Source organism: Pelodiscus sinensis, chromosome 19, assembly GCF_052426305.1.
Source record: "Pelodiscus sinensis isolate ZL-2025 chromosome 19, ASM5242630v1, whole genome shotgun sequence".
Classification (NCBI taxonomy): Eukaryota; Metazoa; Chordata; order Testudines; family Trionychidae; genus Pelodiscus; species Pelodiscus sinensis.
The window spans coordinates 30468612-30481928 of record NC_143070.1 but is presented as its reverse complement, the minus strand read 5'-3'; the positions used below and the strand labels follow the sequence as shown (position 1 = coordinate 30481928).

Genomic DNA, 13317 nt, shown 5'->3' with positions numbered 1-13317 from the left:
AGGCAGAAGGTGGATGGCAGAGGCTTGTGCTGTGGGGGGCGGGGCGGTAGGGTGATGCTCATGCTCATGCGGCCCATTGGTGAAACCACTAAATATTATCCAAGCACAGATAAGTACACTAATGGTGCCCCCCCCCCCCCCGTAAGCCCGGGGCCAGGACACGCGTGGCGCCCCCAGGGTATGCACGGCGCCGCCGGGACCGCTCCGCGGGCGCATGTAAAGAGCCCGGCGGGCGCCATGGCGCCCACGGGCACCGGGTTGGGGACCACGGCACTAATGGAATGGAGTGCAGCTGCGTAAATTATACCAGATTCAGGGGGTAGCAGAGATTTTTTTTTTTTCAGTTCATCCTGTACAGACTAACAGTCTGGTAGCACTTTATAGTCTGCCAATAAAACCAGCTCTGCTAGATTCAGCCTTTTGACCAGCCAATACGTGATGTTAATAAAAATACAGAATGATCAGCGGGGGGGGGGGGTTAACAAAAAGAAAAGCATAAAGCGAAGAACTGCTTCTTGCATACTAATTTGGAGTCCTGGGAACACATTTCTCATGGACCTTTCTTGTTCATTCCGTATGCACCGAATTCTCTCCACACCCATGAACACAGAGTTCCATCCTTTCTGGCATGGCCCAATAAACTGGGGCTTGCATTCTGCTTCCACCATTTTTGCTCCAATTGCTGGGTGTTCAATTTTAATTTATAGTGCTTAGCATATGGCAAAAATGGGCCTGGCCATCTTTTTTTAGGGGTCATTTGATTCTTCTTGTACCACATCTATAAATGAAACTAGATTCTGCAAGTGGCAGGCTCAATGTTGGTGTTTTGGTTCAATTTATTCACGGTTGTTATCGCTGTCAGGGACGGCTTCAGTTTTCTGAAATTCAGCTTATCAACATGAAACCCTGTTGTTGAAAACACATTTGAAAGACACCCCCCCCCCCCCAAAACAAACTCAAGCCACATTAATATGTCCCCCAATTGATATACCATGCTGGGTAAAATACATTGAGTGGATCCTGGGGGAAGCTGTGATTCCACCCCTGAGCCAGACATCCTCTGGTCCATCCCTCTTTCCTGCCCCCTGCACTCCAGCCCCCAGCTGCTCTCCACACCTGAGGATTCCCCTGCCCTTGGCCTCATGACTGCACCATGCCAAGCAGCAGGACTGGCAGTGGGGTGGCCGTTCCCCCCAGGCACTGGAGGAATTGGGTGTGAGGGGTGGCAGAGGGGAGGGGGCTTGGATTAAAGTTAGGAGCCTGGTCAGTGGCCAACCCTATTCACCGTGCTGCCCAAGAGTGGTTCTTGTTCTGCCCTGGCCCAGCTGATTTCCCCCTTCCCCCCCAGTTGCTCCAATGCTAAGAGCCGGATATGCTGACTCAGGGATTTGCGCAGGGGCTGGCAGGGAGCCTATGAAGCCGCAAACTGGGTGTTCGACAGCCTGGGCCAGTGGCGCTGCCTGGCATCTCCAGGAGCCTGTTGGGCCAGGGGCTTCCAGTCCCAAACTGGACACCTGTCTCCCTCAACCTTCCCCCTCTCACCCTGCCCCCATCCCCTCACAGCTCCCCTCTCCCATCCCTCATAATTTCTGCTCCTCAGCTAGAGAGACCCACTATGCAGGCACAAGTGTTGGGGTCCAGCCATCTGATCTGGGTGTAACTCGGCGTGCTGCCATGCGACTGACTGTTGTGCCTTACAGAGTCACAGGCACAGAGCTATTGGAGATGGCAAAGCCCCATGAGCTCACGGAATCTATGGGCCTGGGGCCAGGTCAGGGCGTCTCTTCCTCATATTTGCAAAATGCCTTCCCTGTGTGTGTCCAGTGCAGCTCAGATTCTTTTCTGTCTCTTTTCTCTAGGACATAAGAAACAGCTTGAACATGTAGGTGGCTCGCACGCCTGTCATACTGCACAGCTCAGGGAAAGAGGTTGGAGCTGATGTTGGCACCACATTTCCCCAGGGCTCTACAGCCAGATGTTGGATAGAAATGTCTCTGACTCACTTAATTCTGAGGGTCTGACCCTTGCACAGCAGACTCTGGAATTCCCCATTCAGGAGCACAGTCTGACTTCAGATATTTCCTAGAGCTGTCACATACCTGGGGACTGTCTGCCTCAGACTGTGGGGCTGGAATATGGGTCTGTCACTGCTGGGCACTGGGCACATTTAGACCGGGGCAGCAGGGTCCCAGAGTCTGTATTACCTGAGGGCTGTTTAAAGAGACCTGTGTGGAAGGAGCAGGGGAGGGAGAAGCTGGTGTCTAAGTCTGGTTCCTAGTGGGTAGATTCCTGCAGCCCTTCACCTGGGAACATCCTGTCCCTCATCGCCTGGAAGCTAAAGAGTGAATTAGCCATTGAAACTCAATTCCACTTTTGTCCCCAGCTGGTGTCTCCGGGCCAGAGGTGAAGAACAGCAATGGGACCTTTCAGGGGAAGGTTGCATATCCATGGGCTGTGTTGCCCCTGCTCTCAGGCTGGGGGAATTCAAGGAATTCTAACTCCAGACCTGTTAGAGCTGAGACTCACTAGCCAAATCTTATCATCTGTAAATGAAATAGAATCACATGGAATTGTTTCTGTTCAGGTGTGAGATGGGGCAGTTCCAGCTGCCAGAAGAGATTTCCCCTGAACTGGAAGAACAAGTCGATGCTTTCTCCCAGAAAACGATTGCGCTGTCAGAGACTCTGAGAGAATTCAAAGGTACCTAGAGGGATGGAGTAGGGGAAAGTTGTTTAACTATTAGAAACTATTGAATCTGGCCTCTGAAGCCAACCATCCCCTTCCTCAGTTCCCACATGGAGAATGACGGCCCCATCATGCTGCTCTCTTTAGAGGCACTGAGCAAACAGAGTCAACTGCTTGCAAATAGAGCCAGGTGTTTGCAAACGCTGAGCCTCCCGTTGGTGTCAAGGGATCAAAATAGGTAAAGTTAATGTCATGGCAACGTCTTCGCCCCAGCACAGGTCTAGGTTATGACAAGAGGTGGTTAGTGACTGAGAGAAACCAGGTGGGAGGGGATGAGGAGGGAAAAGTAAATCTCACTTTCAGTTTGTGTCTCCTTGGGCGGGGATGAGGCTGCAGAGATGTTGGCTCCATTGCTGGGAGGTGCCCAAGTGAGAGAGGACACGGAAAGTTTGACCTTTTCATACCAAACCCTTGAGTGTGTCTCTGGTCTCTGATACAAGTGAAATGCAAAGTTCAGTGTGGAGACGTGTTATAAAGAGGAGAGCCTGGAATCTCACCTCTCTTATCCCTTCCCCACCAGACACTCTGCCCTCTGCACTGGAGAGAGCAAGAGGAAAATCCCTGGGAGCTTTCAGACAAGGTGAGTTTTTCAGGTGGAGATTCTTTAAATGAGAAAATTCCTGTGAATAAATCTTCAAGGGATTGTCATTAAAGTTACCAACCAAACCCAGCGACCATAGTGCACATAGCCCTAAATCTCACCCACTGATCAGTGAGGAGACCTGGGGTGCTCAGTCAGTTTCAATATGGGGTTGGTTTCAAACAATAAATAGGCTGAAAGGCTGAGAGCTGAGTGGCTTCCATGGTATCAGTTTGTTCATGGCGAGAAACTGCCGAATACGCAAGGGCTCTTCGGTCTAGTGCAGGCCTGAGCAAAATACAGCCCATGGGATGGATCCAGGTCACCAGGCCATCTGATCCGGCCCACTGATGCTTGGCGAGCAATGGGCTACTTCCATACTTGCAACTTCCCACCTGTAAGCCACTCAGAAAGCGAAAGTGAGCCTGGAGGTGAAGGGGGAAGGCTTCAGGCGCTGCTTCCACCTCCAGGACAATCTCATTGGCTGGTTTCTGGCCAGAAAGGAAGCACCGTGCCCCCTCCTCTCTGGCTCATAGTTATTCACTTACCCACATGGCCCTGCTGCCTGTGCGAGGGTTGGGCAGGCTCCTTGCCTGCCTCAGAGAGGTGCTTGGCTGCTGGCCGGGAGTCACTCAAGTAAGTCTCCTGGCCAGAGCTTGCCTCTGGCACCCCAACCTCTCTCTTCCCCTCCTAATTCTCTGCCTCTCACTCCTGCCTCCCACTCCACATACCCGAACTCTTTGTTTTCTTCCCCCATTCAAGTATGCAAGAAGCTCTTCATGGTCAGAAACCGTCAGCTCCCTATTTGTCCACTCAGCCACTTTTCTAAATGAACCTTACTTTAAATATTTCATGAGTAGTTGGCTAATCCAGTGCCCCAGATCACACCTGCCTCCTTAACCAAACTCCTTCCCAGACCCCTCTTTCCCTCCTGCATCCCAAACCCTCACCCAAAGCTCCTTTCTTCACCCAGTGTCCATCCCATTCGCTGTATTTCCTGCTTAATGTCTTGGAAGAATGCAGCTCTCAACCACTTTCCAAAATCTTGGAGTGCCTCTCCCCCATCAAAATGAATTGCCCATCCTTGGTCTAGTGGATACAACTCAGTGAGAGTCAATAACTGAAAGCTGCAGCCGGAGAATTTCAGGCTAGAGAGGAGGCACAAATATTTGATGGGTAAGAGGATTCACTGCTGAAACATGAGCAAAGAACTGGTGGGTTCCCCATCTCTTGATGTCTTCAAATCAGCACTGGGCAACTTTCTAGAAAACATGCTGTGCAGAAACTGCTTTGTGCGTGGGTAGCTGGGCTAAGTGTAATGGCTTGTGCCGCAGGGGGGACAGACTGCATGGCTCAGGATATCTTCTGATGCCATGAATCCATGAATTTTAAGGTCTGGTCTTGCAAACATTCAGCACACATGTTTAATAATATGCATCTGAATACTCATATTAACTTCACTTCCTCTCTGTTGTGGAGAGAGTTTATAAAGTCTATGTCAGATGAGAGAACCAAAGTTTGGGCTGCAAATCAATGCATGAAGACTAAGGATTATAAATACTGCAACCCAAATTAAATTAAACCTATGTCCATGTTCAGGCAGATGAATATGTGACTTGTTAGCAGAAACACTTGGTGCTGAGAACTGAATCCCATTGTTGCAGGCAAAGTAATGTAACTCAAGCCAGGTATTGAGAGAAATAAATACGGCTTTCGGATCTAACTCATGTGTGGTGTTTATGGAATATCTAGACTCAGCGTTTGCCCAAAACTGCAGAGTCCAACATGTTTTTCACCAGGGACAGAGTCTGGGCAGAATTGGGGTGTGGAAAGAATTAACGCCCTTTTTGAAATGTCTCCAATTCCCCTTCTCCCCCTGCCAGGCTGCAGAACACCCATTTCTGACTCCAGCTCAGCCCCGGACCTGCAGAGCCAGGGACAGGAAATGGCCGTGGCAGAGCCGGTGAGCTTCGAGGAAGTGGCTGTGTATTTCTCTGAGGAGGAATGGGCTCTGCTGGACACAAGCCAGAGAGCCCTCTACAGGGATGTGATGCAGGAGAACTACGAAGCTGTGAGCTGGCTGGGTGAGGATTCCTATCCCCTTGTGTAACAGAAGCTGGGTGGGCTCTGGAGTAGCTGGGTTGGGTTTGGTTCAGGGTCCTTCATTGCCTGAACCCCCAATATCAGCAGTATCTGCCCCAGTAATCCTGACTCCTGTGTGAGAGGCGGTTCAGTGACATAATAGTGGTGCTGCTCTTCCCACAGCCAAGGTCTCACTGTGGTTCCCACAATCTTGCCCATGCTGTGCCTTGGCCAGAGTGTCAGTGGAAGGGCCCAGGCAGGAACAGCAGGGACCAGAGTTGTGGGGCTGGGTGCAGCTGCTCTTAGTGTCTGCAGGGTCCCCTTGTGCTATTGTGCTGAGCCCCTGGAAGGAAGGCGCCAACTCAGATTCCTTCCTTTCCTCTGGTAGATTCTGTGCAAGCCAGAGAGGCACCAAATGGCAGGCCCGACTGGCCACAAGAGGAGGGCTGCTGCTGCTGACAGAGTAGAAACAAGGCTGCAGAAGGGGAGCTGAGCTGCAGGAGCATCCACAAGCAGCAGAGAAGCAGCCCATCCTGTCTCCACCTTGGCCAGAGTTGTGACAAGAACAGGAACAGGCCAGCACTGCCCTGGCTGTCTGCAGGGCTGACCACTGTTGTGGGCTGCTGACAGGGCCCACCATGGCACAGTCAGTCAGGATCAGGAGTGTGGACCATAGGCAGGGCCTAAAGTGGCCAACCAAGGAATCATTTTCCTGATCAGACAATTCCCCTGCCTCCTGGCTCAAGTAGAGCATCTGAGCCCAAGAGCAGGGCAAGTCCAGCCCCCAGCCAAGAGCTTTGTGGACAGGGCCCATAGGGCTCTAGAGCTCTGCTGGATCCTTTCCCTCTCAGCCCTAGAGACCTGACATGTCAGCTCAAATATGAGTCCTGGCTAGAGGCATCTGTCAGTCCTGAAAGTCCTAAAGCTCTCCCCTTATGAGCAGTGTGTTCCTGTCCTGCCCAAGTATGGAACAAGCCCTAAGGGAGACTGAGTTGTATCCTGGAGAGTGCAGCAGAGCGCTCAGTTCCCCATGGGAGTCAGCTGGGCTATTCCCAACATGGTAGTGGTACAAGGGGAATATGGAATTAGTGTATCCTGGGATCTTGTACCAGCCAAAGACCAGTCTATGGAAGGTGGGGAAGGAGCCTTTCTGGGTAGGAAACTCAGATCCTGGCTTTGGAAGCAACAATGGCAAAGACCTTAATGAAAAAGATCAGCATTTGGTTAATTTCTCCCCCAATAGGATTTCCAGTCCCCAAAGCTCATGTGCTTTCCTGGGTGGAGCAAAGGGAAGAGCTGCAGATCCCGGATCTCCAAGGCTGTGAGGAAGGGGAGATCATCAGTGATACTCACACAGGTGAGAATTCAGCTAAACTGACTCAAACCAATTTCTGTGTTCTCATAGCAGGTGTTGGTTGTGTGTTTTCATCAAGTCTGACTGGCCCTTCAGCCTGTCTTCAACTCCAGTCTCAGAGTGCTGTGTGGGGAAAAAGTGATGAGGGAGCAAGGTGAACTCAGCTCATGATTATTGTATCTTTACAGCCATTCTTTGTGTGTCTCTCTCCCCTCTCCCCCCCCCCGCCCTCCACATTTTCTGTTCACCATTCAGAGTTTTTCTTTCAGCTCAGCACAGGGAATGACTCCTGTGTGGTTTCTCTCTCTATCCCAGCAGGTGATGAGATGCTGAAAGAGAACAATGAGAGGAGTCTTCAGGAGGAAGGACCTGAGCAAATGGCTTCATGTGGGGTGTTAGTGGGAAGATCTGAAGGGCATGTTTCTCAGAGTCCTGATCAAGGAGAGACTTGTGACAGTCAGCGTAGTCTACAAAGGCAGCAGGGAAACCATCCCGGAGCAGAACAGGATAAATCCAGTGACAGGAGCAGAAGGTTGAAAACAAACATAGAAACTGTTCAAACAAAAATCCCCCATCAACATTCACCTTGTTCTTGCAGTTACTGTGCAGCTCCTATTAAACATGAAAGAGCCCACACAGGAGAGAAACCCTTCAGCTGCTCTGACTGTGGAAAAAGCTTCAGTCGGAGGTCTCACCTTGTTAACCATAGGAGAGTTCACACCGGAGAGAAACCCTTCAGCTGCTCTGACTGTGGGAAAAGCTTCAGTTGGAGGTCAGACCTTGTTAACCATAGGAGAGCCCACACAGGAGAGAAACCTTTCAGCTGCTCTGACTGTGGGAAACACTTCAGTAAGAGGTCAAACCTTGTTAGCCATAGGAGAGTTCACACCGGAGAGAAACCCTTCAGCTGCTCTGACTGTGGGAAAAGTTACAGTCAGAAGTCATACCTTGTTATCCATAGGAGAGCCCACACAGGAGAAAAACCCTTCAGCTGCTCTGACTGTGGGAAAAGTTACAGTCAGAGGTCAAGCTTTGTTAACCATAGGAGAGTTCACACCGGAGAGAAACCCTTCAGCTGCTCTGACTGTGAGAAAAGGTTCAAACGGAGGTCACACCTTGTTAGGCATAGGAGAACCCACACAGGAGAGAAACCCTTCAGCTGCTCTGAGTGTGGGAAAAGCTTCTGTCGACAGTCACAGCTTGTCAGCCATAGGAGAGCCCACACAGGAGAGAAACCCTTCAGCTGCTCTGACTGTGGGAAAAGCTTCAGTCAGAGGTCGCACATTGTTATGAATAAGAGAACCCACACAGGAGAGAAACCCTTCAGCTGCTCTCACTGTGGGAAAAGCTTCAGTCAGAAGTTGCACCTGGTTAGACGTAGGAAAACCCACATGCAAGAAACCATTCAGCTGTTCTGACTGTAGGAAATGCTGCAGTCAGAGGTCACAGTTTGTTATCCATAAGAGAACTCTCACAAGAGTGAAATCCTTCACCTGCTCTGACTTTGGGAAATGTTATTGCGAGATTTCAAGTTGTATAGAGTTGAAGCCACACATGTGAGAAACCCTATAGTGGTGGTGAGCAAAATTTTCTCTGTTGGCACAATCTAGCCTGCCGAAGGCTTTGATCCTGTCCACAAGGAAATGCCACGCCCCACTTCCAAATGGGCATGTGCTGAGGGGGAAGGAGCTTAGCCCCACCCCCTCTTTGTGTTGTGTAGCTTCTAGAGAGGAGGCAGCGCTAGGCTGAGTCCTTGCCACACAACCTAAGGCTGGCATTAGAGGCACTACTGCCACTGCACTGCTGGCCTCCAGGGCTACATGGACATGTCAGGGGTGCCTCTGCATAGCTGCAGCAGTAGCACCTCTGGCCCTGGATTGAATGGTTATGTCTACACTGGCATGATTTTCCAAAAATGCTTTTAATGGAAAAGTTTTCCGTTAAAAGCATTTTCGGAAAATTGCATCTAGATTGGCAATCTAGACGTGCATTTCTGCAAAAAAGCCTCGATTGCCATTTTCGTGATCGGGGCTTTTTTGCAGAAAACAGTACTGTGCTGTTTCACTGGCCCTCTTGCGCAGATCATTTGCGCAAGAGGGCATTTGCTCGAATGGGAGCAGAACAGTATTTGCGCAAGAACACTGACGATCTTACACAAGATCGTCAGTGTTTTTTCGGAAATTCAAATGGCCAGTGTAGACAGGTGGCAAGTTTTTCTGCAAAATCAACTTGCCAGTCTAGACACAGCCAATGGTTGCAGCAGTGGTGCCTCTGGTGTCCGGGGCTGGTCCTGGTCTTTGTGGCTGCTGCTGCAATAGCAGAGCCTTGCTACAGGGTGACCAGGACAGTGTGGCAGCAGATGTTGCTGCAAGGGGGGCCCAAAGCCAGGTAATATTTGCTGTCCTCTCCAGATACTCCCTCCCAATCTCCTCAATTCCCTTTCCCCTGGAAGGCAGCTCCCCCAACTTGCTCTGGCACCCTCCTTTTTTCTTGCACCCTTCTCCTGGCCAGATAGCTGCCTGCTTCTGCATCCCAGATCCTTCCTTAAGACCCCAACCCTTTCTTGAGCCCCCTGTTACATTATTGGATTTTAAGGTGAGCATACAGATCACTTGCTGTGATCATGGGGAACTGTTTGCCTCAAATTTGGTACAAAGTGGGCCATGGGAGGTATCAAATGAAAGCTGATATTGTGTTGATTCTATGTATGGTATTCATGTACTTGTTTGGAGTTGGTATGGGGAGTTATCATGATGGGCTCTGTTGATGCTGTGTATGGACTGCCTGTCATGGGGAAAGAATGTCCAATGAGTGACTATTCTAATCAGTACGGATACAAGGACAATGGCTCTCCGGGTGGCCAATACACAGCTGAGGAATGCATGTGGTAAGGTGCAAAGCAGCCAGGTTACAATGGCTGCTGGCATATGAAACATGTCACTTGACCATGTGACTAGGTCCAGCTTGGGAAACACCAGGAATGAATATCAAACACCGTGAGGGGGGCTCCATCTTATCTTCAGTCTTGCTATTTATCCCAGATGAAGCCTTGCTAAGGACAGAGACAAGGGGAATGAGTGCTGACCCCTCCTGATATACAATGTACGCCAAAGACTTTTGTGCTAGCAGTTTGTAACATCTCCGCTACGATCCTGCATCAAGAATTTGCCGATTGATGTATATAATGTATTCTCCTTAACAACCTTACTCTGAACCTTTGTTTTCTTTTATTAATAAACCTTTAGATTCTAAAGGATTGGTCCGCTGTGATCTTGTAGGTAAGATCTAAAGTATAAATTGACCAGAGATTCATCACTGGTTCTTTGGAACCAGGTGGATCTGTTCTGGGTTGGAGAGATTGGGCTGTATAACCCCTCACCTGTGTGTAAGCCCACTAGTCTATTAGATAGATCAATAATTATTCCGAGTTCTCTCATTGCATCTATTCCCATTATGCTGACACCGTCTAGGTTTTGCAAACTGATAGACATCTTGGCTTCTATTGTCCCAATCCTACATGTTATATCTGAAGCAAAAGGGGTCGTTGATGTCTTTCCATTGTAAGATTGCAAGGTTTTGGAGAAAGCATAGTTAGATTTCTTTGTCATAGGTGAGGTTTTTGTGCATATGATGCTAGTGGACGCCCCTGTATCCACCAACATTTTCTGCTTGGTTGCCCCAAATTGGCCTCTCAGTTCAACTAGAACAGTAGGTCTTCCAAACTGGTCATATTCTATTCTAGTAAGTTCTTGCAGGGGCTGAGGCCAATCTAGGCTTCTTCAGTAGGTGGCGCTGCTGCTAGTGGGTGGCACCTGAACGTTCTGAAGGTGCTCTCCACCATGTTCAATTCTGGTCAACTCACTAAATATCTGGTCTATGTCCATTCCTTGAACCTTCGGCCAAGGTAAGTATCTGGACAGTCTATTAGCGAGGACTTGTCTGGTAGCTGCCAATTCTTCCCTCTTTCCTCTGAAGAGCTTTGTGGGTTGAAAGGGTATTCTTGAAGGTTCTGTTTGTTGAATGTTTTGTCTTGATTGGAATTGACGAGATTGAGTCGCACCTTCAGTCCTATTCTGTGTTGGGGGAGGAGGAGGAGGAGGTCGTTTTCTCCCTTTTACTGGAGGCTTTGCTTCTTTGACTTCAGCAATCCTTTTTGGTGAGACCACTGTCTTTATTAGCCTGGCTTGCCTTTGCCACTCAAATGTTTCTCTTATTCGGTTCTTCATTAGTTCTAGTGGAATTCTCTCCACATCCATGTTGCTTAAGGTGGCTTTAATGGAAGGAAGTAGTCCTAAAACCAGTGACTTCCTGAACTCAGGGGTATCGTGTACTATATTTCCATCGATTCCTGTACTCAATCCTGCTAATCTTTGAAGAAATTATTTTCTGATGAAATAGAGTTCAGGTCTCTCTCCTTCCTTTTGTTTTTCAGAATAGAATCTACCCTTGATGTCATCATTTGGGTAGAAAACATTGTATAAAGCCTTGTACATTTGATTGAAGTCTGGATTAATTGAGTTGGCAAGGTCTGCTGGAAAAGCAATCAGGTCTTCGGGGAGTAGACATTCTCGAAGAACAACCAACATGTCATCACTGGTGAGGTTTGTTCTTGCTAGTTTAGCCATCCAGTCTATGGCATTCATTTTTCTGCAAGGTCCTAGATTTTGCCCTACAGCTCTGGCCTGCTCTGGTGAAAGAACCCTCCTCTCGTATTTCACTACTGGGTTTGGATTATTAGGGTGGAACACCTCGGGCTCCATCATTCCTTCCACTAATTCATTAGTTAGAATAGTATTGTTATATATATCTTTCTCTACTCCTTCATTTATGGCAGAGACAAAACCCCTTGCAAGACCTAATTTTTGCTCTAATTCTTTTATTCTATGCTGACATCCAGAGTGATCTACATTGACAGGTGTATTTTGTCTTTTCTCACTCAAGAGGTGCCTAACAGTAGCCTTTGAATCATTAAACATTGCTACTTTCTCAGTTAGATCCCCCTCTAACTGTTGGCATCTCTTGAGGACATCATCTACTTGATGAGATAACATATCTCTTTGAGAGCGCAGCGTATCATTCTTGCTCTCTCTCAAAGTTAAATCACTCTTTAATTTTTGTATTGTCACGTCCTGTGCCAATTTGATCTCTAATGTGTCCTTTAGCTGTTTAGCAATGGCTTTTACTTCTGCATCCAAAGATCTGGTCACTATAGCCAGTCCTTGTATACAAGCTCTTTTCTTGTGTTTTATACTAGGCTTAGGTTACAAAATTTTCATACATAACTTTAAAGTTATCTCAACAGTTTTCTCCCTTTAAATCATTCACATCCCCAAAATTAACATCTTTAATGAATACATTAATATCTTGTTCCAAAATAATTTTATTAATCTGCACAGCCGGCTTGCTGCCATCTAGCCCGAAGATCCTCGGTATCTTCTTAGCTGCCATGCTAAAACTTATAAGGACCTTACTTTATCCTTACAAGTTTGGGAAAAACCTGGTAAAATTCTGGGTTACTCAGGAACAGCAGGCTGATCAGGCCTCTGTCCTGCAGAAATTTACCATAAACTAATATTAAACTGGCTGGGCAAGCTCCTTGCAAAGGTACTGCGCAGCAAAAGCGGTGGTTGCCAAGCAACACCGAACGTTCTAAGCCAACTACAAAATGGCGGAACTATGACCGTTCTAAATCCCAAGATGGCGGAACGCCTCAAAATGGCGACACACCAAACGTTCCAAAGCCAACCTAAAATGGCGGAGCGTTCTATACCTAAAATGGCGGAGCGTTCTATACCTAAAATGGCTTCCCCAATAACAAAATGGCGGACAGCCAAAATGGCGGAATGCCAATTACAAAATGTCGGACAACCAAACCACAAAATGGCGAACACGCCCGGACGGTCTAAGGAGGCCTCTCAAAATGGCGGACCTTGAATGGCAACCTTGCCACGAACGTTCTATGACCAAGAGGAAAAACCTCTAAAGGGGTTTAAAACCTGAGGCTGCTTGCTCTGCTGCAGACAACAGTAAGCACCTTACGGAACCAAAGAAAAAAATTTCTTTGATCAGAAACACCTGGACAAGGGTTACTCTTGTCTCCAAGGTGTTCTTCTCTTAGGTCAATAGACCTTAAGAGGAATAAATCTTAACGGATTTTCTTTAATTACAGTACTTATTAAATTAACTACATTACACTAGAGGGGTATTTGGTGATAAGGGGACCGTTTTAAAAAGGAAAGGAGATTTTGGGCCCCGGGAGCTTTAGGAATCCCCAAACTATGAATGGCCAGTTCACAGCTAGGTTCAATCCTTCCCCTCCTGGATACCCTCTATCTATCTAAGCCCTTAAATAAAACAACCCCCGAACCACACTCAAGTGTTCCTTCAAGGTATTTTATACTAGAATAAAAGCCTGAGAAAAACACACTCTAGAGAGTCCTGCCGCGGTCGCCAAATTCTGTTACAGTAATCTTTTAACAGATGGAGAAGTGTCATGTAGACTAGCTACTCCAGATGGATACTTTGTAACCGTACCCTGGTCTCATCCGCTAGGGAT

General features: G+C 48.1%; 1 protein-coding gene across 1 annotated transcript; it reads left to right on the top strand.

Annotated features, from left to right (window-relative positions):
• The first annotated feature begins 228 nt into the window (after positions 1-228).
• Positions 229-10014, top strand: LOC142821617 (uncharacterized). Its single transcript, XM_089771049.1, is given in 7 exon segments — positions 229-1882; positions 2585-2700; positions 3266-3325; positions 5209-5409; positions 6651-6764; positions 7080-8154; positions 8156-10014. Coding segments are annotated over 7 exon segments (1734 nt in total). The 5' UTR covers positions 229-1880; the 3' UTR covers positions 8322-10014.
• Positions 10015-13317: the final 3303 nt, after the last annotated feature.